The 27,218-nt window shown below is 31.3% G+C and overlaps 2 protein-coding genes across 2 annotated transcripts; both read right to left on the bottom strand.

Moving 5' to 3' along the window:
- Positions 1–1,025: 1,025 nt before the first annotated feature.
- LOTGIDRAFT_221850 (hypothetical protein) lies at positions 1,026–15,205 on the bottom strand. Its single transcript, XM_009066305.1, has 15 exons — positions 15,026–15,205; positions 12,914–13,238; positions 12,156–12,239; positions 12,016–12,035; positions 11,474–11,548; positions 10,890–11,007; positions 10,507–10,689; positions 9,548–9,705; positions 9,150–9,356; positions 8,031–8,135; positions 7,472–7,591; positions 7,029–7,102; positions 5,666–5,825; positions 1,620–1,751; positions 1,026–1,381 (listed from the first exon to the last, which is right to left on the bottom strand). The coding sequence occupies exons 1-15, from the start codon at positions 15,110–15,112 to the stop codon at positions 1,070–1,072; spliced, it is 2,160 nt and encodes a 719-aa protein (XP_009064553.1). The 5' UTR covers positions 15,113–15,205; the 3' UTR covers positions 1,026–1,069.
- A 1,790-nt stretch (positions 15,206–16,995) lies between these two features.
- LOTGIDRAFT_207231 (hypothetical protein) lies at positions 16,996–27,030 on the bottom strand. Its single transcript, XM_009066304.1, has 15 exons — positions 26,907–27,030; positions 26,154–26,284; positions 25,830–25,884; positions 25,416–25,451; positions 25,006–25,189; positions 24,470–24,623; positions 24,042–24,117; positions 23,747–23,858; positions 23,438–23,442; positions 21,886–22,042; positions 21,145–21,251; positions 20,237–20,363; positions 19,651–19,813; positions 17,865–17,997; positions 16,996–17,749 (listed from the first exon to the last, which is right to left on the bottom strand). Exons 2-15 carry the CDS (start codon positions 26,257–26,259, stop codon positions 17,596–17,598), a joined length of 1,569 nt encoding a protein of 522 aa, XP_009064552.1. The 5' UTR covers positions 26,260–26,284; positions 26,907–27,030; the 3' UTR covers positions 16,996–17,595.
- Between the last annotated feature and the right edge of the window lie 188 nt (positions 27,031–27,218).

Here is a 27,218-nt window from a genome sequence, read left to right as displayed (position 1 = left end):
TACCATTTCAAATTCATAGATCAATTTCAAGACCACACATACTGATGTTCTCAAGATAATGATTGATTTTTTGCAATATGCATAGAAGTTTGGATAAGTATTCATAATAATGCTGTCTTATGATTGTGATATTCCTTATATTCCTGGTATTGTGATTCTTACTTACCGACTTTGGTAAACAAGACATCAATTAGCTAGCAGATAGTACACCATTCTTAGAAAATGATGTATATATATATCAGCATTAATCACAAATCAAGTCAAATTATTATTATCTTTTTGCTACAGTTTAAATTATCTTTTCTTGTAGTCCACATTGGAGGAAGGACTTCTTTCACACACTACAAATTGAGCTAACATTTGATGCCATCATACTGGTGTGTGATGCCATATGATAAACTACAGTAATATCAGACAAGTTGATCATACTCAAGGATGTGAACAATGACAAAGTACTGAATATATGGAACATAGTTCCAGAAACAAACTGGATTATTTATAATTTATTTTTGTAGACAAAACTATAGTTGCTCCAAGTCTTTAAGAGGTTGTGATGAGTTTATGATATTGTTTGTGTGCAATCTGCTTTACTTAAATTGTCTGTTGCCTATTAATAAATGTGCACTACATGTAGTTTTTATTTTATTGATTAAGAATTTTTTTTTATCTATTATCTAACTGTTATGTTATGAATTTGAATATTCAGTAAACATTTTCTTATATTATTTTCTTCTCCAATATTGAACTTAAATGCTGTCCTGTTTTACAAAGTTGTAATGTGTACAGCAATTTTGTTTTGATGCATGTATTTTTCTTTCTGCCAAGGACTCAATCCACCATCCATGATAATCTTATACAGGCTAATATGAAAATTCTTGAAATGTATATCTCAATTTGAATATTAATCAGATAGTGTGTGAAATTTCATTTCTTTTGACTTTTCCTTTTATACAACTTGTAACTAGTAACTAAGCAATTTGAAAGATGAGTCATTTTCCAAAGAAACTGGAAATAAAAATCATAATCCAATGAAAGAAAGTATTTTTATTTCATTACTTTAAATTTTTTTTTAACCAAATTTAGTCCTTTTGGAACCGCCATGATCAGAAAACATTGGTTTTCTTTTGTATCCAAATCCACTGCTGCTACCACTACTTCCACGGAAATTATGTCTATTATTAGAATAGTTGTTAAAACCATTCCTACCACGATAACTCCCTCCTCCTCCTCCTCCACCCCAACTAGATCGTCCAATTGGTCTATTTTGTGTTTGTATTAAAGCTGGCATTTCACTAGCTTTAGATATTACTATACCATTACGTCCCTCATATTCATCACCTATTGTTGATTCAAATTCTGTTGGGATATCAAATGCACAGCCCTATAAAAACAATAAGAAAGATCATGTTATATTATTATCAAGTCAATTCACTATACAGCTAGTATATCTTTAAATGTCACGCTAATCACACAACAACTTGAAACATGACCCTGATAAATTGTCATCTGGCGGCATACTAAGTTTATCCTCAGGCTTGACATGTTATTTGATCCAGAAACAACTAGTTTAAAGATAAAAAAAAATAACATTTCTCACCAAAAAGATCTAGTTTGCTTACCATTTTATCTTTTAACAATGTCATTGATTGAGCTTTATCTTTCACTTCTGGAAAATTATCTTCTAAAAATCTCCAGATATAGCCTGGCCCAAATAATTCCACTGTGGTTCGACAAATATAAGTTGTATAGCCCTAAAATTATATATAACAATCACTGTAGTTATTATTTAATTATGTCTTTTCTGGAATGTGCATCTTATCAAGAACAGAAATTATAAGAACTAGCAACCACAAGTACCATGTACATTTTACATTTGAATTGCACTTTTTTAGCTGTTCATTAATGCTCTGTGGACAACCTATTTTGTAAAAACCAACAATATTGATATGATCTGCAATATTTGAAATGTAATTACATTCAGTCAAAATGAATATCAATTCTCATTTTATATTATCATGCAAAGTCAAATATCACAAAGTCTTAGGGCATTACATATTAAATAGTCAAATTTCATTGCATAATGAAGAATGATAAATCAACATTCTGGGAATGACACATGCAGCCTTCTTCTGTGTACCAGCTGTGGTGGAAATCTATTTATAGAATACTTGGAATTTCCAAGCCAATTATTATGCAATAATTTAAAGATATCAGACTATCACTGCTATGTGTTTCTTTATAAAATAAAACTAAATAAAGTTGATTTCTTATAAATTCAAATCAACAGAAGTTCTCATGAAGAAAGTTGACTTGAAAAAGCATTCAGTACAGAGATAGATATCTAATTTTGATTTGAAATTATAATACTGAAAATTTAACTAAAATGTTGTCAGTTTTCAGTCTATAGCAATTATTTATGCTAGAATATTATTCTCAATTACAGTATTTGAAAATATTGATCTAAATGTTATCTAAATGTTAGATGATATATATAATCAATGTTAAGTATAATATATCACGTGTACAGGGAAGTAAATAAATCTAGGTTACAGTATATAATATCATATCTATAAGTCCAGGTCTATTATACAAGCAGTAGGCAGTCAAGTTAACGCCCAGCAACCCAATTAATTTTCAATTTATCAAAGGCTGCCATCAATATCGCATAGTAGCCAAAATCTAACATGTCTACGATTTAGTGGATAATTTAATATAAACCTACACAGCAAATTTCCTATCATTATAACTGATAAACTTTTGCCTCAATCATATTCACAAACCACTTAGAAGTAATTTCAATGTATCAAGGATTGAAGCTTTGTTGTCATTTGTTAAATCATACCTAACTTCACAATGTCACAATATTACGAACTTCGTACTTGTACATTGTCTGCAATAGCTATAATCTTGTTAATATGATGGAATGCAGCCCTCTACAGAAAGACTGTAAACATTATGACTTTGTGTTCAGACTTTTTGTCTAGGCCCTTAATTAGCTGTATTCACTAATTTTATAATTGCAGTGTATCAAGGGTTGAAACTCAATCATTTGTTGTCGAATCATGATTACAAGATGAAGATCAAGAGCAATACCCTATTTCTGACAAGTCACATTTCATAGGCATTTGAAAAGAACAGGCTTAAGTCAATTTACCAATCTGAGTGCAAACACAGTAATGACTGACTATAAATATTTCCTTGGTTTCATAATAAACATTGGAGATATAACACATATAACACACTGTCTTCAGTCTAAGCCCACATATCACCAGAATCAATAACTTTAAGTAGTAACTAGAATTCACTTTATTGAGAAATGCATTCAAAATTGAACAAAGACAAAAATTAGCAAAACACAAGTCATTTTCCTTGAATTGAAATCTATTTGAATAACCTTAAAGGGATTGTAAAGAGGTTTTCAAGTCTTTGTATGTGTATCAGGTACACTTAGACTAACTTAGACTAAGACTCAAGCTTTCATTTGGCACTGATTCAAATTCTCTGAAAAAAGTATTTCTGAAGTAAGACACATATAAAGTTGCAATCCCATCAAGACTAATACCCTTTCAATTTCAGTGGGGCATTGGCAATGTTTACATCTACCCATATTGAAAAAAAAAACAATCCAAAACTATCCAAAAAAATGAACATTGATATTATCGTAATCAAATTAGAACCAATTTTAGACTAAATAATTATCTATTTATATGATGTATATGTAAGTAAAACTGAACTTGTAAATATTCCCTGCAAATTTCAGCCATGTGGCTTTGTGACATTTCAAGATAAAAATTTTGCAGGCTTCAAATAGTTGGTGTATAATTATTAGGAAAGGAAGAAAACTAGATTTTTTGGCGAAGTTGGGTATTGGTCAAAAATTATTTCCTATTCTATTTTTAGTTCTGTTTTTTCTGACATCTCTAGATAGTCTAGTTTCTTGACAATTTTTTATGTGTATCGGGGAACCCAATAGCATCAAGTTGCACCATTACAATTTTCAATCAGATATCTGTGGTTCCTACAAATCCACTAAAGCTAAGTTTTGATGACATCACTAATCGCATGTAACTAGTCATTTATTTTGCATTAAGTACTGTAATCAGACATTTAGTTTGCAATCCCTTTAAAGTCAATAGCGTTTCTATTTGAAGTTATTCAATGCATTGACACAAAGTTTAACTTCATATTGAAATTCCAGGAAATTTTTACTAATAACATTGACAAATGACAATGTGAGCATTTAAAATACAGGCTTAAAAAAGTTTTACATAATTTACAATTAAAATGTTATTGTACATGTACGTTATTTTATATTGTGTACAAGGTCAGGGACATCATAATATTATACAATGCAGTTCCTAGAAATTCAATTTCCTATCCTATATATCAACCCTACACCTTAGTTTCTCTTCATTTCAACTTGCAATGAACTATGTGATAGATGATTAAATATAACTTGTGCACTTATAATTATGTAGTGATGTCATCCTATTGTTGTGTTGTTAAATCTCTTTATATAAGATCATCCTTGGAAAATTGACAATAATATCCTTATAACAAGACCTACATTCCAACAAGACAACTATAAAGGTCTAGCTCACTGGTCGGTGGCTGAAGGCTCAATAAGCCCCTCTTTGTCAGAAATGTCTTTTCTGTAAAATCTAATGGACATAAAACACTAATGATTAGATCAAGATATTGCCAAATATTCTGCAATGTCCTTGTAACCCACATGGTGCCATAAATAAAGTCACTTTTTTTTCACCAGCTAGTACAACTCAGTAAATTAAGTCTACCCCTCGACTGTATTTTGGTAGCGTGTGGGGCACAGGGATATTGTAGAATATGAAGCAATCATTTCTTCTAGGAAAGATTGTTATTTAACTGAATTTCTGACCGTTAATATTGATAACAGAAGTCAAAGTCACCTGGGAATGTACAAAAAAATTTCAAATGTCCATCCCAATTTTTGGAGTTATTACAAGACTTGAGCAATGTCTTGATGGTCTCATTAATGGTTCAGCTTTTTACAGATACCAAAAGTTTTGCCAAATTGGGCTTTTGTTACGGTGAAAACTCTTAGTAACTAGCAACCCAAAAATTGGTCAAAGCAAACCCCATAAAAATTTGACATTATATGTCTTGTCCTTAACCCAGTTCCGATATTCTATATGAATATGAATATCAGGGGAACTGGGTAGGGCCCTCATTTGTCTGGCTAGTCCATATAAAGTATTATGGGTATACAAGACAGCTTGCCACGTAAGGTAATATACACCCACTGGCAGCTTTGATTTTGAATAAAAATATTTGACAGTACAGTAACAATCACCAGTAAGAAATATTCAATCTTAAGTCATACACTTCTTCTGATCTTTAAGGGTTGATAATGAACACTATTACCTAATTTCGTCAAAATCCATCTTCTAATTGTGCCTTCCAGAGTGTTTACGAGCAATTGGTGACTGACCAGCATAATATATGTTCCACATTTAAGTTGATTATTTACATCCTCTACATATATTCAATGAAAACCAAACAAAGTTTTGCCAATAAAAAAGGATGTAACTTTTTTGGAAGATTTAATTTTCTGATCTAGGAGATAAGGTCATGAAATAGCAAGAGTTTGTTCTACAATATTTCATAAAAATGATAAATAGCTTACCTTCTTTGCTGTTAATAGTGATCTTCTTTCTATAGATGTATTATTAGAAATGACTGCTAGGGCTGCAGCTAATGCTTCACAAGCACCCTTTTCTTCAATCAAGCTTTCTGCTTTTTCCATAAAATGTTGAATTGTTTCTTTAGGTACATCATCTAATGCTCTAAAATAAAAACAATATGTATTGTAAGATATTTCAAGTATTTTCAAGGATTTGGCATCACTTAAACACAATGACATTTGATTGAAATATTTGACAGATGTCAAATATCATCATGAATGTAAATAAAATCGATAATCACAACCTGTAAAATACAATTTTTCGAAAATGGCGACTTTACTAAAAAAAGATTTTTCTCCCATCAAATGAATTCAGACCAGACTAATTTCTCAAATGACGGTTCAGGTAGATATCTTCAATGTTATGTTAAGTGATGAGAAACTTGAATTTGTCATATTTATTCCTGTGACATTGAATCTAAATTTTCATGGTCGCACGGGTATGATGGGAAAAGCTAACCGATAATAGTTTAATCTGGGAGTTGCGGTATTTCCTACGACAATGGATATTTAAAAGTTGGTCAAATATTTTGTTACAAATAGGGATATTATATATCGATCGTTAAATGATGAGGCATTAGTTATTGCCAGTATATATTTCTCAAAAAGGTCATATCCATGCTATTCTAATCTACATCACCAGATATGTCGTCTACTATCACCTCCTTATGATATTCCTTATTCAGCAAAATCTGTAACTACGGTACTATTTATAGTAACAAACACGCCTCCTATGATTCTGTGCTGAATCTGATCCTCCAGATATTCAATAAAAAGTGTGACAAATCAAAGAGATCTCAGTATTTTAGGTACCAAAATTACATAACCATCTATCGCTTGAGTTTTGAAATGTTATTAATTGATAGAGACGTATATATACTGGAGACATGCATCCTAACTCGTCATAACATGTAGCCTATTGGAATTTCAAAAATTACCTTTTAACTACAGAATGGAATCGTCCATATATAAACAGATGTGCCAAATGGGGACAGTCCATCTTAAAAATAGGAATAATCTTCCCAACGCATTACTTAAATCAAAAACGAAATCATGCATTTTTGAACTTATCAAATGATTCTAAAATAAAACTTTCAGCTTTAAAAAAACAAAGGATTTTCAAGAATATTTCTCAAAATTGCGCTATTCAAGAATATTCCAGGCCTTGAAAACCCATTTTCATATTCCATGATAATCCAGGAATTTCAAGGACTGCGGGAACCATGTTAGACTAAGACATAAATATTTCAAAATGTGAAATGCAAATCGGCACAAACTGTCATAAAGAAATGTTTATAAGATTTACCTGTATGCATCATCAGATGCTGCTTTTATAATGTCTTCTGGTGTAGGTGGTCCTGTTCTTTTGAATTTTATACCCTACAAGATGAATTGATTTGTTTACTGTGTATAATTGAACATACTATGAGCACTTTAATTAAGTCTGATGAGATTCAAATTGACCCTTTCAGAGCCTAAGCCTAAGCAAGCCTAATATACATGTATTTTGTGGAACACAGGCAAGTATTCAAATATTTTTCCTCCTTGGTTAATTAATCAGAACCAGGTGAAAAATTCTATTCCTGATGGTAATTTTGCAATTCTACTACTATAAGTTCATTTAAAATGATACATTTTCTAAATGAAGATTCCACAGCTTATAAATGGAAGTATGAATGGTAAATATTGGGGCCTACAATTTACTTTTACATACACAGATGTTGGTATATAAATATCATCACAACTTACAGCTTTATATTCTAGGGCTCGTAATGAATGTTCTTCTCTGGCACTATATAAACATACACATACACCTGATCTACCTGCTCGACCTGTTCTACCAGATCTATGAATGTAAGCATCAGCATACTGAAATAAATATAAACAAAATAATTACAGGGATAATAAAACGATTCTTAAGCAAATCATTTTGTTTCACAGCAAGTATATAATCTTTTAATGGCATTTAGTAAAGGTGTTGGAAATAATAAAACAATTCTTATGGATTACTATTACGAACTTTATTTGAGCGACGTTTCAACCAGCATTCTCTGGTCTTTATCAAACAATTAAAAATATTATAAAGGTTAACAAGTATATATAGTAGTTTCACCAGAAACAAAGAAATGGAAAATGTCTGCTTCATATTTTTTTTTTGCTGTCCATTTCAGAGTTAAGTTTTTACTGATATTGACTGAAGGTCAATGAAATAAAGAAAGATTAGGCAACAAGAAACCTTGAAAATTATAACCTCTCAATGGCTTCATATTCATATTTCCAAAAAAAATTTAGAATACATATTTCTTACCTTTGAAGGTTCACATTGTATAACTATATCCACTTCAGGTATATCTAATCCTCTAGCAGCAACATCAGTTGTTATTAACACTTTATATTTACCTTCTCTAAATCCCTGGTGATCAATAATATTCAATATTATATAATGCTATCTAAGATAATCACTTTATGTACAAATCAAATGCATCAGCTGCCTCCTTGAGTGTTTATAAACTTGATAAGACAGGCATGATCAACTCCCAATTTCAAATGGGACAAACTCTTCATCAATTAGGGAGTCCAAAGTCTACTTGTTATTTGGCTTAGATTAATAAGAATAATTTGCTGAATATAACTTGTCTATAAGGGGGTATATTTTGAATAAGTACATTTACATCGTCAGGGTTCATACAGCACTTTGCCTCAAAAATTCAAAAGTTATTCAAGGACTCCGAGCTTTGAAATTTAAGGACTTTTCAAAGAAATTAGTCTGACAGAATACACATGTACCCAACTTCTGAACTGTGAAATTAATAAAGATAGTTAATTCCCATTTCGCATTGGGCCCAGCTCTGAAACATTACTTTTTTTTGAACAGGTCATTCTGCCAAATTAGCGAAAAAATTCACTAAAATTCTCGTATAATTGGGAACTGATCAAATACAGTAAAAAATAAAAGCATGTTATTAATCTAAGTTGACAGACATCGCGAGACGTGACCTTATAATTTATATAAAGTAACATAATAGTCACTGACTCGATCATCGTGGTGTGTGGAAATGAAATGAATGGAGTTTTACGTCCTATTCTTCTGCACCATGGTGTGTGGAGAGAGTAGATATTATAGATGGCAACCCTACGATGTAATCTATATTGAATACTTCCAAGTCAACGTTTATTATTTTCAGTATTGGCTAGTCTGTTGATAAATCTTACTCAGACAAAAATGTTCACTTATTAAATTGTTAAAAGTATACTCAATTTCACTCAACTCAAAATTCAAGGACTTTTCAAGAGAAAATAGGTTTTTTATGTTGTTTTCAAAGACTTTTTTGATATCAAGGTTTTTAAAAGCAACGGACGGAATTCAAGGGTTTTTCAAGACTGTGCGAACCCTGATCATATACATAAAAATAGGTGAATAAAATACCTTTAACACAGATTCTCTTTTCTCTTGGGCAATATCACCGTGTAACACATGACCTTCTACTTTTATACAAGGACTTATAGCAAGTTCATCGGCTTCCTTTTTAGTTTGACAGAAAATCATTGCTCGTCCATGATTACCACTATATACAGATACAATATCACCTAATATAGATGCCCTCTCACTGTGATTACATTTGATAGCTAAATGCTGGAAATTAAAGCACATTTAGGAAGATTCTTTAAACATCATTACTTTTAAGATATGAAGCAGAAGCCTACATCCAGTCAAGGTTGCTTCACATACAGTAAAACTTTTACTTTTTGTACTAATTTAGATATTAATCCAAAGATAAAACAATAATTTCAAAAAATATTCTTATGTATTAAACTTGCCTCAACTGTTTTAGAAGTTTTATTAAAATCTTTGCCAATTAAATCTATAGTTTTGACATCTTCTCTCATATATTTATTAGCTGTTTTTCTGACCCATGGTGGTAGAGTAGCAGTAAATAACATAGTTTGAGGTTTCTCATCTCTCTCTGAAATTATAGCATGAACTGTTATTTCTTTATCTATTAAGGCTTGGTGTAGTCATTTCATGAAGAATAAGACAAGTATGACATACTTACGGATTGAAATATATATAGCTCAGTGAACATCATTTGAAAACACACAAATTTTAATATTTGGAGAAATGATCTTTGGGGAAAATATTTGCATAGATAGCTCTCAAAAGTCAAGGCTTGAAATAACTCCAGATTGCGCCAGACATTTTGTCAGTCACAATTCAATTTGTATTGGTCATTTGAAATTTTGTACCAGACAGAAAAAAATACAATATTTTAAATTAAATCGGAAGTAGTAAGATGTCTATTTATATCATACAATGAATTTATTACTTTCTTTAATTTTCTACTTTCGGTTTTAAGAATCCTCGTGCTTATCATAACATTCGGCGGTGTTTATTTAACATGGTGCTTGAAAATTTTCTTCGGCTCAGAGACAAAAAACTTTTTTTGAGAACACACAACTCTGACTTCTGTTCGCAATATCGGCCAAAACAGCTGATAATTCATGATCTTTTCAACAAGAAAAACATATTTTTTTATGAAATTTGGTACATGACAAAAATGTCCAGCACAAACTAGATTGTTTGGGACATTTCCCGAAACCGTACCGGACAATGTCCGTGTCCAGACGCTTATTTCAAGCCTTGCAATAAATATATGTAATAAGAAAACTTAATGCTTAAACCAAGATAAAACAAAGTTTTCAGCGTACCAACTATCTGGAATGCCACCTTCTCCATCACACTCCATACTAATTCTATCCATATAATACTGTACCAAAGTACTAACCTTTGTAAGCATAAGCTAGAATCTGTTCCACAATCTCCACAAAACCCATATCTAACATATTGTCAACCTCATCTAGTATAACATGTTTAATCTGTGAAAGATTAATATTGCCTTTCTCTATATGATCATTGATACGTCCTGGTGTACCAACTATAACATCTACACCAGATCTTAATACTCGCTCTGAAATAAACAATCACATAACACTTTTATATCAACTATATTGACTTGACAAAAAGGGATCCTCAGCAGATAAACCCAAACAAATCAATAAAATGGTAGTTGTTCACAAGATAATATAAGATACTGCACAAAACAAATCCCTTTCTGGCACATATATTACTGTAATATGGTAATTTCATCTGTAGGAAAATTGCTAATACCTTGAGGACCATAGGGTGTTCCACCATAAATACACAGTACAACTAGTGATGATGAGTAGGATTCAAAATCTTCACAGACTTGTTTAGCTAATTCTCTTGTTGGTGCCATGACCAGTACCTGCAACCAATATCAATATCATCAATCAACATTACAAAACAGAACTTATCACACAACAGTACAGTTCTCAGGTTCATAACACGAATTCATAAAAACTGGTAGCACAGATTAATAACTATGCAAAGAAGGTCATGTATTCATGCACCAAGTAACCAGAACAACTATCATTCCGTGAGGTATAAAAGAACCAAAGAAATTAAAGGTGAAGGGCATGAAATTCTTCCTAACAACATAACTTTCAGTTCCATTCAATTCACTTGATCTAGATCTTATCAAGGACATTTTGCAAAAAGGTAGTCCTAAAAAGGAAGGCTCTATACAGAAAACATGCAAGGAATTAAAGGAAAACATGAATTCATTGACAGATGTGTGTTTAATAGAATATTTCGCTAAGATCCTCTATACAACTTATCTGTAAGCTTAATTCAAATGGTTATTTTATGTGAAGAAAGTAACAAGTATTTACCTTTGGAGGCCGTCCTCTTTGTGGTGGTGATTTATCTAACTGTAATTTCTCAATTATAGGCAGTGAAAAGGCCAACTAAAGAAAAGAATTGCAATTGAAACAATTGGTTGCCTAGCAAGATGCGCCCACTTTCCCCGATACATTTTCAGTATATCAAGGGCTGTGTCAAATCATACCAAAAATCTAATTTGTGCAAAATATTGTTGATTTAATCAAACACACAAAATCTAATAAAATTCTAGCATAAACTGTCACCTCTATCGCATTAACAAGCCAACAAATTTTTATGCATTTTTACTAACTCAAATTCCATTGATCGAAAAATCATCAAATTTAATCTTGACTAAGATCTCATCATTATAAATACATTATAATGTGGGCGTATAAAAACAATTGAAATAAAGCTAATCTATATAAAATGGTGACAATAATGCTTAGATATTTCATTAAAGCCTATAAAGTCTATTAGTGCATGATTACATGAGCAATTGTGGCTGCCGAATTTCATTAATGTACAAAAGAATAATTGTAAATATACTTACAGTTTTTCCTGTTCCAGTTCCTGTAAAGAGACAAATCACAGGATTAAATACACTTTCAGAACGAATTGAGCAAAATTAGAATGTTACTGGTATCATAACACCTATTAAATAGTATATAAGTTGTAATGCTAAATACTTACTGGCTTGTGTGATAATATCAGATCCACTATAAACAATATCAAAGGTTTCTGATTGAACTGGAAATAAATATGTAATCCCATTTTCTGAAATAAAAAACAACTTAGTTACAATGCGAAATTTACTACAGACTGTGAGGCCAAATGGACTCAACACTCAATACCCTTTATAACAACATTTGATTCTACAGCTACCAAAGCCTCCATAATAGTCAAACGCCATTACTCGGAACTTCAGAACAAATTTCCCCATGTATACACAAAACGTTTGGTTGTAGCTTACAAAAGAAATCAGAATCTTAGCAATTTCCTCTTTCTCGGTAGACTTGAACCATTGAACAATGCCCATTCATCCTAGGAGCAGACATTTCTTCATGTTATATCAATAGATTAATCAATATCAGGGAATACTTATTTCAGGATTGGTGCCATGGCTATATACAGTAAATTATATAACATGCAGTGTATGTTTGTGTGTGTGTCATTACCCTTTTTAACTAAAATCATACTAATGACTAACTAATTTTCACATAATTAATAATAATAACAGACTTATCTATTGCTCTGTAATCTAGGCCAGTGCTTTCAGTGCTTTCTTAATACACCCTAACACCAAAAACTGTTACCTTCATTATATCTGACACCAACAATTTGTTACAAAAAAATTTTGGTAGAATCGGTATACAAAACATAAGTCTATAAGTATAGTAAAGCATTATCCATCCTTTGATAAAGTAAAACATATTTCCCCTAAGACTTACTTTGTAGTTTTTTGACAGTGTTTGGGCTAATTCTGAAGTTTGAAAATGCCCCAGCCTTTTGTTGTGGTGACAATTCTTCCTCTTGTTTCCCATTGGAAATGATCTCTCCATTTGTTTCTGATTTTAAACCATTTGTTTCAGCTTTAGCTCCATTTACTTTAGATTTTTTCTCCTTTTTATCTTTTCTCTCAACATTACTTGGTGTTTCAGCTTCTTCTATCTTTACTTTTTTCTCTTTTTTCAATTTCTTCCCTGGCTCCTCAGTGTCTTTAGATTTCTTTTCTTTTTTCTTTTTTATTTTGACTGGAGTTTCTTCTTCTTCAACCTAAAATTACAAGTCAATATAATAAAAAGCAACTACTGTCTGCAATAATATTACCCCAAATATTTTTCATTGTATTAAAGGGACAGATAGGCCATTCTTTTTGACCAATTATACTTTAATAACCAAAGTTTAGTCAAAGAGAACTGAATTACTTTAGCGGAGCTAATCAGTAATAGTGTTCACAGCTCACCGTCGAAATTTGAGCCTTCAGGTCTAGGATTATCTGCGTCTGAATTCTAAAATGACGACTCATCAAGTCAAGATACTCTGTGTTTTGTTAGAAAACTGCGGTACGGATTTAAGTACAATAAATGCCTACTTGTAGAGAAATATGTCTCCTACGTGTTCTGGAGGTTTCAACTATTAATATCGAGCCATTACAAAGGCAAACACCAACGCTAGGTCAAAGTGGAATGCCCCTTTACAGGAATTATGTGATTTTCGTACATTTCTAGTACTTCTGATGACTATTTACATATATTCAAGACTAAAATCAACTCCCATAATGTCACACCTGGCCATCAAGTTCCTTGAGAATCTAGAACAAACCCCAAAGAAGACCTGGCCCAAAATGCTAAAGGAACTTAAAAACCTTGTTTAAAAATATTTTTGGCGTTAAAAAAACAAATGGATCTTTCTAGTTAAAAACTTTCAGATATGTTAAAGGGCACATTTTTCTAGATGAATACCAGTTAAGCCCAACGCAGACGAGGAACATTTTAAGCGAACAATCGTAATAATTTTGTTTCGATCATTTTTTTCACCGTCTGCGGATTACAGAAACACGAACAAAAATGTGAGAATTGTTCGTGAAATCAAACATGTTTGATTTTTTAAAATTGTTCGCATCCCGAACAATTCTTTGTTCGTCATTGACGCAGACGGCGAACAAAGAATTGTTCGGGAGGCGAACAATTTTTAAAAATCTGCGTCTGCGTTAACGACGAATATTAGCACTGAACATTCATCGACGAAAGACCAATCAGCAATCGAAGCCAGACCACATGACACTCAAACTGGCGACATCCTGTGAATCCACCAACACAAAATTTTGGACTATGGAGAAGGAGCAGATTTTAGTAGATATGTGGTCGCAATCTGCCTGTTTGTTTATGATTTATTCGCCGGACTATTCCTGCGATGCAAGAAATAGCACAAGCCCTGGAAACAACCGGTAACTTTACCTCCTTTCGTCCGTCCTCGTGTGACTGTAGTGTATTCTGTGCCAACATCGATATAAACTTAAAATCTTTAGACTTCCAATAAAGGGAGATATTTTTCAATAACGCAATTTTATATTTTCTTCTGGACGTCGCCATTTTGAGGTCATGTGATTTTCCGTTGCACTGTTGCGTATTGTTCGAGCTAATGTTTCTGTAATGTAATCTGCGGATAACGGAAAACAAATATATTTGTTCGATGTTTTTGTTCGTCGACAGAAATGTTCCTCGTCTGCGTTGGGCTTTAAATCTAAAACGGTACAATGTCAAAATGGTAACGTTGTGTATAGTTTTCACTATTTTCGTCTGAAAATTCCCCTCTTTGTGTAAAATCATATTTACAATTAATAACTTTTCCAACCCAATGGTTTACATTTTCAACAACTCAAAGACAATCTAAGCCTCTCTGTAGTATTTTCAAAGTTGATATTTAAAATCATATTGAAATGATAGTCAAATTTCAATTCCGTAAACATTGTAGTATTTGTTGTCACAGAGTAGGAGAGGCCTAATATGCCTATTGCAGTATTGACAATCACACTGAATATTGAAACAGACTAGACTTACTTCTTCAACTTCATTCTTGATCTTTTTCTTCTTTTCAATCTTCATTTTCTTTGTCGCTGGATCCACGGATGATTCTTGTAACTTCATATTGAGATTTCGATGTCAATAAATAAATAATTCATTAAATGAATAAAAAATTTGTAGAGATCATTTCCCTAAACACGTGTTTTGGTGTAAGGGATTTACTGAAAAGGAAGTGCGTCATAGAATTCGGTCAAACATCTCTTTTGTCCAGTCTCTTTAACACACAAACAATTCATACTGGAAATTCTGACTACAAATTTATTAGCTAGTCGAACTTTTCCAGTGCACGTTATATTATTGAAGCTTGATAATCGAGTTTGTTTTGTAAACATTGCACAATCAACATTACCCACGGTTTGTAAAATTACAAATTCCACCAATTTAACAACCTTTGCTGTTCTGTAAGTTTAACTGACACCAGTGAGTTAACTCACACAACTAATCATTACATCGAGGATTAGGAAATACTGACTAATTATGCATGAAATATATTTTAGTTCCGGTCAAATAGTAGCCATGAATAAAATATAAATACATGCCTACTTTTTTTTATAAAGAAGGAATTTCTTTATGCCTTTTTAAATTATGATCTGTGTTCTTCCAGGATTCCAAATGATCCAAAAGAATAACCTTGATCTTGAGCTTAAAGGGACAGATGCACAGATTAAACGGCATGAAGTGGTTTCGTCCCTAGTGGTTTTTCCCCCAGTGCCACCTCTTTTTAATCCTAGTGGTTTCCTCCCCTAATTAATTTGTAATAAACTCATTGAAAGCATGTTAATCTTTGTTATTCTATGGGAGGAAATTTTCAAGCGGGGAAACCACTGTAAGCCGATTAAATATAGCTTCAGAAGTACTAGAAATATACTAATTCCTTTTAAAATATCTCAAAGTAGTAATTTCTTTTCATATTTCTGTATAATTATGTCTTTTCTACACATTGCAGTGTCTCAAAAAGAGACGACTCATCTTTTTAACTTTCAAACACAGATAATTCTGGATACACATGGATCAAATTTCGACGGTGAGCTGTAAACACTATTACTGATTGGTTTAGCTAAAAAAATTTTAAATAGTTTCTGTGAGTGATAAATGACTATAGTCTGTATTATTAGGTAATCGTCAAATTATATAGATTTATTTCAGCAATACCGGTATATACTGATCCAGAATGCCAAAGAGGAAGGTTTTAAAAGATACAGGAGATGGGAGTCTAGTGAAGCAATCCAAATCATCAGAAATACAGACAAGTAAATATTTCTCACCAAAATGTTTAGATAAAAGTTTCTATAATCAGCCTGGAGAAGATTTAGCTAAAGCCCTACTTGGTAAAAAGTTAGTGAGAATGCAGGATGGTAAAAGATTATCTGCAATGATTGTTGAAACAGAAGCTTACTTAGGACTGACAGATAAAGCAGCACATTCTTATAAAAATAAACGCACAGAGAGAACAGAAGCTATGTTTATGAAACCTGGAACAGCCTATGTTTATCATATTTATGGTTTATATTGTTGTATGAATATTTCAAGTCAAGGTAAGATTAGTGGATACATTATGATATATCAAATATTGTTATGATTTTGTACCATGGTTTATGTTAAAAAAATCTCTCTGGAAATGCACATATCTTTGCTCCACTACACCCATAGCAACTGGATTTGGATCAAATGTTCATTATGGGTTAAACCCTATATCCAACTGCCCTATCAAACCCAACAATTGTTCACATACTAGGCCAAGTTGAATTATTCACTGAGTTTACATGTAAAGTTAAGTCTCATTTTATTTATTCAGGGGAAGGATGTGCTGTATTATTACGAGCTGTTGAACCAATAGATGGTAAAGACACAATGAATTTATTAAGGTGGAAAAAAGGTGACGTACCAACAATAGATACTGGTAAAACTAAATTAACCAAGAAAGAAAGGGATATAACTAATGGACCATCTAAGATGTGTCAAGCCTTAGATATTACCAAAAAAGATATCAATAAAGTTGATTTAACTGACAATAAAAATATTTGGTTAGAAGATGGAAACTCAATACCAGATTCTCAAATTGTTACAAGTAAAAGAATTAACATAGCGTATGCTGAGGATTGGACTGATAAACCTTTACGTTTCTATATCTTAAATAATCCTTTTGTTAGTGTTCGAGATAAAGAGGCAGAAAAATAATTTATTATTACCTTTATTCAATTTGTTGGCAAATTTTATTCATGTAAAAATTTTAATGATTTTTAACAAAGGAAATAAAGATATTGCACATTTTTTTCTCTTAAAGGCTTTTTTCCAATCTCTGCATAGCACATTCACATACATTTGTTTAAAGGTATCTTTTATCTGACTTTCATTGGGCTACTTATTATTTTATCTGTACAGAACATAACATGCTATTTCCATTACATTTGGTAATTAACAGATATGTCAAGCTTACAATTCAGTTTTTCATATCTGTACAGCTCCCAATACAAATAAAGAGTCATAATTCCACACATTCTGACATTTTACTTTCAATCACAGTATGTCAATTACTTATTAATAATTTATATAAAGAAAGTTGTAGCAGGATCTTCATGAGTACATAGTAATAATATATCTTTAAATTTATCTAGTACAGTTGTTATTTGTGACCGTGATAAATTCTCATAAAACATAATTTCTTCTATATGACAATTACCATTAAAATAAGGACATAATCTGAAAAAGAACACATCCATATTTAAATGACTGTTTCAAATCTGTTAAATATTATTTTTTGAATTATTTCAAATGATCAAAAAAAGTGGACTTTAAAAGAATAAGCAGTAAGTACCTTAAAAAGAAATTGAGATCCTCAGTATTACTAGCTGACGGTGACATTTTAATAGCCCTTCTTATTTCTGGTGTCAGTTCTGACATCACTGAGGAATTCCACTGTAACTTACTATCTTCAGAAACCATATAATCTGAATGTAATAAATGGAAGGAAGGTGACAATATAAGATATACCGTATATTTCCGAATATAATGCGCATCCCCTCCTTTTCCCATTAAAATCGGGTAAAATCCATTTACCCGTATATAATGCGCACCCCTTGTTTACGAAAAATTTGAAGTCAGACTTGGCACATCACAGACACCATTATCATCCCGTATATTTGACACGATGTCATCTATAATATAAACGCATTTGTTTGTACAATTGAGTCGTTGGCCTATAGAGAATTGAGAAGTGATGTTGTTTTAAAAGGCTAAACAAATCGATAAATATAAAAACACACTTTCATTGAAGGTATCGCATTATTCAATTACGGTAGGTTAACTCAAACTCAAAGATTGACAGAGCTCAATGATATATATAGCAAGGGTTAGAATACATACGATCGTCCTCACATTCTTATTTGATTTCTAAGTCACACACGTATGAATCTCGATTCATTAGACAAAACTAACCATTAAATGATTGAGGTTTAGATATATTTATATGTTAAATAATCAAAAACTGTATTTACATAAATTAATATTTCTGTCTTCTTTTTATTACGATTCCGTTAAAAAAAGTGTTGTATTTCTATCTTCAAATGATGAAGTGTTAAAATTCTCAAAGGAATGTCGTCAATAAATATGGTCCAGATCAAGTAAGAACACAGGCACTTGTTTCTATCATTGGTACTCAATGGCAATGTCTGTTATATTAAGCAGAACTTAATATGGATAGAAACAAGTGCCTGTGATCCATCCAATTCACCATTCACTGATCACGTGGACAACAGGTGATCATAGTATTCTTTTATCTTTCTTTGATCTCAATGCCTCTTGTTTCCATTCAGAATGTACTTATAACATTAATCAGTGATGTTAAAATTAACTCGATCTTGTTGTTTTTAGACACCTAATCTTATAATAAGTTTATTCAAGTAGGTTTGGATTACTGTGAATAATAGATTTACAAAAACTCTACTGCTGTCCTCAATTCTGTGTTCAGAACTTTTTCCCGCTCAATTATATAGGCGCGAAAATACCACATGGATTCTGTAAGCTATTGTGAGAGTATTAAAAGTATTGGTTTTTACAAACTACATTACAGTCTATTAAGTTGTTATAACTCCCGAAACGATCTTAAAAACATAACAACATGGCATTGAAGGAAGACAAACTGGCGGATCCTCAATATCGATTCGCGGTATTTTCGAAGGGGAAAAAAACTCAAAAATTATTTAACCATGTATAGTGCGCACCCCTTCTGTGTGTATCCCTTTTCAGGGTAAAAACCTGCGCATTATACACGGAAATATACGGTAATATATAATAAGCATTCAATTATTGGCAAGGATGTGGCAAGAATTACACACAAATTTATTGAATATTTGACATAATTAAATCTCATTCCTGAATACAAGAATACAAGAAATTATTAGCAGGCCTCTCTGATTGATGTATATCAAAATTTGACAAAACTTTTTTATTGTGGCATCAGGTGTTCCTGGAAGGTCAGGATACCCTCAGTAACTTGCACAACAGTGGTAAATGAACATTTTTTTGATTTTGAAGTAAAAAATTTAAGGTTTGAGAGAGAAACAATTCATATTATTGGATTGTATTAAGCTGCAATAACATACCTGAAGTTATATCTGTAAAACTTGGTGATTTAACTAAATCATGTGGTACTAGGTGGTATAAAATATCATCATCTGTTGTTGGTGGTATTATTGATATATATTGATGTAGTTGCATTAATAACTGATGTTGTAATAACCATATTACCATCTTTATTCTATGATTCTATTATATCAAAACATTTCAATATAGATCAACCTAGATTCTTAAAGTTTCTTACCTAGTCGTTTATTAGACACTCTTAAGAGTGTTAGTTGGTTGTTGGTTGTTAGTAGCCTTTAAATACAATCTTTGATTTTATATTCTATATGGAGTTTGGATGATTATTTTGAAATATGTATAATTAGATTAAAGGGATTCAGCTATTGTATGTGTATCTGTAATATCTCTTGTTTCTATTTGCACTGTTTAGATATCCCATCTAACACCTACTAACAGTTTTTGTAATTCCAAATATGGTAAAAAAAAAACAACACACATTTGATTGGTGGGTATAAATAATAGACACTACATTGTCTGATAAAGTTTGACATTAAAATAAATATCTCTTGAGGTAATGTCTTGAATGCTGCAAACATAAACTAGTACCTGTTGATATTTCTGCTCAAATATACTACCATCATGTAACTGTTTTGGTAATGAAAATTCAGCTAATTCTACATGAAGATTTTTACCTGGATATTCTACAACAAATTCTTGAACTAGGGGAGAATTCCTAAAATAATAATAAGCTAAGCGATTATGAGATGTCACTAACTACTAGTTTAACTAACCCTTTGAACCCTGAGTGTAAATGAAATACAACGTCATATACCCTGAACTCCAAGTAATAAAAGTAAAAGCGTATGACGTTACTTAGCAACAGTCAGTATATCGGCTGCTCGGACATATATTGCGTTAGTGTGTCGCCGATAAACTGGCCGCTAGGGTTGAAAGGGTTAAGTTCTTATGTCTTAAAAGGACATTCTACTTTTTTTGTAAAATGTTTTCATAATGAAAAGCCTTGTATATCATACCTGAAAATATTTCTGAAATATGCTATTTATATCTATGTATCTTGGTCAAAGTGAATTTGTGAAGGGTTAATAAAAAATGGGAGTACTAATTGTTAATTAAGCAGTTTAATCTAGTTTTGGAGTTATATTTAGTTGAAACCATTAGAATCCGAGACACGTTTCTTTACAACTAGATGTTTATTTTACTCAAATTCTTACATTAGTTTTCTAAGTGCTTCCAAAAAGCATAACAAACGGCTGGATTTTTTTAGTTTAAAGTTTCAAATATGTTAAAGGTCTACAGTTTTCATAAATTTGAGCCAAAAAATTTCGACCTACAAAAAAGTGGAATGTACCTTTAAGTATCTGACTCATATCTTTCCCCCTTTCATAATTTTATATAATTTAAGCTACAAATGCTATTATTTGTACATGAAAGGGAAAACATGTATCATTTATGATGTTTTACCCATACTGACAAGGATAAAATTTTAAACTTACACAAATAGATTAGCATGTGGTGATATAATATAGGTATTCATTTCACATAGTGGATAAATTATTACAGCTTTAGCCCAATATACTAAATGACATACCAGTTGAAATACCTGCCAATAAACCATTGAAAGCAGTTTGTGAAAGAGATATATTTCTCTCAGCATATGATGTTTACCTTTGTGAAATTTAATATCTCATTATGTTTTTCAGGTCAGAATGTAGCAAAGGTTAGAGCATGGGAATGACATCATGTTCTTGGTTATGTCAAACAAACAAATGATGGTTATGGGTTCTAATCTTGGTTGGAATATAAAGTCTGATGACCTTGATTCAGTCATTCCTCATTATTCCAACCTGTTATTCTTGTTATCAATAGTCTTATAGGAAACTACATGATTCTAACATGGAATAACACACACGAATATAGTTCACAACCATTTCAAATCTCTTCCTTGACTCATTTGGTGGAATTTTTAAAAAAGTCTTAATATTTCAACCAAGCCTTTAAAACACATTTAATGTTAATGTTTAATGCATTGTTGAAATATAAGATCCTTTTTAAAAGTTGTGAAGTACATTTATGTGTGTTATTTTCAAGTAAAAACCATACGTACTTTCATATGAAATAGTCTTTCTCTCTTTGTTTATCAAAATTTGGTTACTTGAAGATTTATATTTCAAAACACCATTCTGACCGCAAAGAAAAACAAATATTTTGCACTGCATGTAAATCAGTAAATTTACCTGAGAAAGACTGAGATCTGCATCCAGTGCTAATGTTTGTATATTTTTTAAGGGACTAGCAACTTTAATTAGCCTGGTTAGTGCAGGTGTACTATCCATTGGTAATGAATCAAACAGAACTTGTTCATCTTCCTTCAACAACATACCATGATAGGGCCTGGAATAACCAACAATAGAGAAACAAGTCTTACATAAAAATGTTTTAACCAAAATCAGATATAAGAATATTAATAAAACAAGCAAGATACACTCACTTTGATAACAAAGTCTGTAGTGGTTTAATATGGTTTAAACCAATCATCCTATTTTTACTAATTTCAAGCTTTACTGAGATCTCATACCAAGTTTCATCAAGATCGGATAAAATATGTAGTCTCTATCATGCTTACAAGTTAAACTAGACACATTGAATCAATTCAAGGGCACTAACTCCAAAACAGTTCATCCAATTGTTACCAATTTCGAATGTCATTGAGATCATCAATATATACATGCATACCAAGTTTCATTGAGATCAGATAAAAACTGCACCTGTATCATGATTACAAGCCAAATTTGAAGCGTTTTTACTAAGTCAAGGGCAATAACTCCAAAACCATTCATCCGATTAAGACCAAATTCAAACTTGACCGAGATCTCATCAATATATTTTCAAGTTTCATCAAGATCTGATAAAAACTGTAGTCTATAGAATGCCTACAAGCCAAATTTGACCTGCTTTTTACTAAGTCAAGGGCAATATAATCCTGAAATAGATCATCCAATTATTACCAATTTCAAACTTGTCCAAAATCTCATCATTATATACATGTATACTAAGTTTCATCAAGATGGGATCAAATTAGTAGCCTTTATCGGGCATACAAGGCAAATTTAACTCATTTTTACTAAGTCAAGGGCAATAACTCTGAAATTGTTCATCCGATTATTACCAATATCGAATTTGACTGAGTCAAATATCTACAAGCATACTAAGTTTCATCAAGATCAGATAAAAATTTTAGCCTTTAGCATGCATACAAGCCAAAATTAAAGTGTTTTTGCTAAGTCAAGGGCGATAACTCTTATTACAAATTTCGAATTTGACCGAGATCTTATCAATACATACATGCATACCAAGTTTCATCAAGATCAGATAAAAGCTGTAGCCTCTATCGAGTATACAACAAATTGGATGGATGGATGGACGGACGGACAGGGGCCACGACAATATACGTCCACATTTCCATGTGGGCGTAAAAAATGGACCATTGAGAAATAGTTTGTGTGTCTTTTATTTTATTGAACACTTTCTTAAACCTTCTTAGTTTAGGCTATTGAACGATCATTATTTTTTACCATGAGAGGAATGTTGAAATGTCACTTAGCTCCTACCATGGAAAGTGACATCATGGAACTTCAACTGACATTTCATGTGTGTCTGTCTCTGAGGAAGGGGGCCTCTGTGTTCATGAACCAAGGACTTTAGGACTAATAAGTTTTCCTATGCAAATTATTTTTTTTTTGAATGTTTACACATTATAATGTGGGCATATAAAAATTGACTTGAAACCTGGACTGAAGTTTTAAATCTACTTACCGTAAAGATGATAGACATTTCTCTATTGCTGCATACTGCAAAAAATAGTTATCAAGTTTATCAATTGTACTTTTAAAGATTGATTAATTTGATCTCTTAAAAGCTAAAAAAAATTTATGGAGAAAATCTATGGAACAAATGATTCAGTCCAGATACTAGAGCTCTAGTGAACATCATAAAAATTATAAAACATATTTAGTAATCAATAGAGAGCCTCTATCTATGATAGATTATGACTACTGTGTTGGAAGAGTCACTATTTTATTGTGTAGAAATACTCACATTATTTTTAGCTGAAGACGAAGGTAGAAAATCTTTATATATACTTGGTAAACAAACATTAATTTCTATCCAATTATTGATATACAATAATATTGCACCAGATTTACATAAACTACAAAATAATCATACAAATTTGGTGATATATAGAACTTATATTGACAGTTATGTATTGTACTAACTGTAATGCTAAAATTTCAGGTAAAATAGCATGCAATTAGTATTTATGGCAGAGCTGCAAGACCATAACAATTGATTTGTAGATAAAAACAAATTAATTATTCCATTCTCATCCTACCTTTCATATACTTGTTTCAATTCACTAGCTAACTGACTTTTCTGCAGAATAAGTTTATAGGGTGATTCTATACAGTCTACAAAGAAATAAAAGAAACAAAACCAAAATGTATTTCAATTGTGAATCAATGTATTTATTTTTGAATGTTTTAAGCAGTTTTACTAGAACTTCAATTTGCCTATCAAATATAGCCAATCAGCCATATTCACAATATATGGACCAGTTATTATACAAGTGCAGGCCACAAAAAACTGAACAGGACAATTTTGGCATCATTAGTGTATGAAGTAGGTCAAAAAATATTGAGCTCATCTCATGATTAGGTAACTTAATCTACCATATTATATTTATACTTTAAGAATGTGAACTGATAATAAAAACAATAACAATACTTTACAGTTAAAGAGAATAATTTTTGAAAAATATACCTTCCGTTCTTGTAGTCATTTCATCCTGGGCACCCATCATTATTTTAGCTTGTATAGATAGGTACTGACATCTTCTTTCTTCATGTTGTATAGCTATAGTAATCTGTTTACATATTGTATAATATCTTTCTTTTATACAGTTTTCAATATTAGCCTGTAAAATATAATGATTCACAATTCCCCTTATCTATGTCAAAAAAAGCAATTCATTTTCATGTCACCAAAGTGCCATTTAAATTGAAGTGTATATAATAGATGTATTACTAGAGTATCATGTAACACTTTCAAAATAAGATTCTACAATGCAACAAAAACATACCATGAAGGTGTAGAGAGTTGACAATGCCACAACCAAGATATTATTACCACTATCATTCCGTATTAAGAGTGGAGAAGTTCATAAAAACTCCCATGTAAAGCACTGGCAGAGGTCACAAATAAAGAGATCTGCTAAAAAATAGGTGACGTTACAGTTAACATAGTTAGTATTCATAAAACATAAAATTGTAGTGTAATTTCTATTAAGCAGAACTGACCTTTAAAGTAAAGACAACATTAACAGTAGTTATTCTGTGACCAGTTTGTTTACCAGTAGTAACAGGAACATGTAATATAACTGGAAACCCAATAAATCGAACATCATCAATTTTCAAATCAAAATTCTGGTTACATAGAGAAGACTTGGCAGCAAGTAAAGTAGCTAGTGTACTGTTGCTGATTCTAGAAAACACAATTATACAAAATATTATTATTTATTTTGTTGTAGCTCAATGTTTAGACTATTAAATACCAATTCAAAACCAACAAACATAATTTGGCATAGATAAAAATAGAAGTTGAAGAACACTCTGTTTTCAATACCACTTACAATAAAGTGTTAATATTTTGAATGATATCTAGGCTTATCAATATATTTGAGTGATTAAACTTTCTAGTTCATACTTACTTATATTTATCTGTAGCTGTAATATCTTCTCCATACCTTTTACAGAAGAATTAAATATAGAACAGTAGATTGTATTATATAAAAGAGGGTATGTACATCCTTTTCAATTCCAGTAACTTTAGTTACAGATATGCCAATTTGCTTGTTAGATCATATATTTTCATTATCATGATTCTGACAAAAATTTTTCTACTTGGCAACTTGTTTCAGAAAATAACACATTATATTTTTTGGAGAATTTCTTTTAATAATATATATCAATAATATTTGGAATCCACTATGTATTTTGTATAAAGTTAATGACAATTTATAGCTAATGCTTTTTACTTTTATAGAACATTCTCAGGCTTACATAACATAATATCAACAAGGTAATAAGAATAATTTTACCTATAACAAATTAAATAATTTTACCTATGACTTTTAATATCCTCAGCTATTTTGATTGCATATGGGTTTCTATTTCTACCTAAAAAAGAAAATCATTTAAATATGGGTTCCCTTATTTTCATTTATGAAAATGAAAATGCTAATACCTATATCAATAGAAAGTAGAGGTGTTCTAATGACTTGAAAAAATACCAGTTTGTTTCAAATGTCCATAATTAATTCATAATTAGCTCAATTAGTGGAAAATTACTACCAGAATTCCAATGTGTGACCGATTAAAAAAGGTCAAAAAGTATTTTTGAATTTAGTTTCATCAACTGATTGAATATAATCAACACTATTCATTACCTCTAGCACATTTCAAATTCTTTTCATCTGATTCATATGGATATCTAAACAAAAGTCGTTCCCCTCTTGTACCAGATGTCACCAGGATTATTTCTAATGGATTCATAATTCTACTCTCAGAAAGTCAGCAACTGTAATAATAAAACTTGAAGCTCAGATCTACTAAATATCCCGTAGCTGACATTAAAATGGATAACAAAAAACTTTCTTACAAATCTATATTTGAAATTTTTGAAAAATAAAATCATTTCTAGATAGCCAACACATTTAGAGTTTCCCTGTAAAAATGTACTACCTATTACTGGACTACTAGACCTATTGTCTGAGCAAAGTAAAAAAAATGTTTTTTAAGTTTCTCATTTTTTTGCATTATTTTTATGAGATTTTGAATAGCAGCCTCCAAATTGTAAACTACTGTTAGTCATTGTATTAATAAAAATATTACTATGAAGTATGAGCGCATGTTTGGCCTTTGTCTCCAAATTAGATTTTAAACAGGAAAATTTTCAGCCAAAATTTCAGACTTTTTTGGTTAACATTTATAGAAATGAAATGAAATGAATGAATGGAGTTTTACGTCCTACTTTTCAGCACCATGTGGGCTAATGAAGACGGGCAACGCTTTGCAAAGAGAATACTGGTAGGCCTACTTCTAATAATGTTTTAGGCAAGACGGCAAACTACATCTACCTCATGTAAAAAAAAAAACAACTAAGAATAGCTTAGTGTTATTAGTAAGAAGGTATGTTTTACTTTTCTTGACTTTGCAGGCAGGCCTGTTAAAACTTCATCGTGTGCGTTTTTAATACGAACACTATATTATACGATTATGTATATAATGTGTAATGCAGGTTTTCATTAAGGACTTTTTGTTGATACAGCCCGACAGCTTCGGGTGGTATAAAACTTGTTAATAGACTGATCAACTAGCAGATTTCAATTTTTATTGTTTAAATTATGCAGGCTACTAATACAAGCCATTCTTTCACAATATTATTCACAAATAAATATTCAATAAAGACTCTTCCTTCGAGAAATTGAATTAATACCTCACACAATAAAATA

This window comes from Lottia gigantea, assembly GCF_000327385.1.
Source record: "Lottia gigantea unplaced genomic scaffold LOTGIsca_75, whole genome shotgun sequence".
NCBI classification, from domain to species: Eukaryota; Metazoa; Mollusca; class Gastropoda; family Lottiidae; genus Lottia; species Lottia gigantea.
This window is presented reverse-complemented; position numbering and strand designations above follow the sequence as displayed.

Excerpts from the sequence above, each read along its gene's own strand:
- LOTGIDRAFT_221850 (XM_009066305.1), bottom strand. The coding sequence starts at position 15,112 with ATGAAGTTACAAGAATCATCCGTGGATCCAGCGACAAAGAAAATGAAG. Across the intron at positions 11,549-12,015 it reads GAACTGGAACAGGAAAAACT|TTGGCCTTTTCACTGCCTAT; the intron begins GTAAGTATATTT and ends TCTTTTCTTTAG. Across the intron at positions 9,357-9,547 it reads TTAATAAAACTTCTAAAACA|CATTTAGCTATCAAATGTAA; the intron begins GTTGAGGCAAGT and ends TTTAATTTCCAG.
- LOTGIDRAFT_207231 (XM_009066304.1), bottom strand. The coding sequence starts at position 26,259 with ATGAATCCATTAGAAATAATCCTGGTGACATCTGGTACAAGAGGGGAA. Across the intron at positions 25,452-25,829 it reads GAGGATATTAAAAGTCATAG|GTATGGAGAAGATATTACAG; the intron begins GTAAAATTATTT and ends CTTCTGTAAAAG. Across the intron at positions 17,750-17,864 it reads GATCTCAATTTCTTTTTAAG|ATTATGTCCTTATTTTAATG; the intron begins GTACTTACTGCT and ends GTTCTTTTTCAG.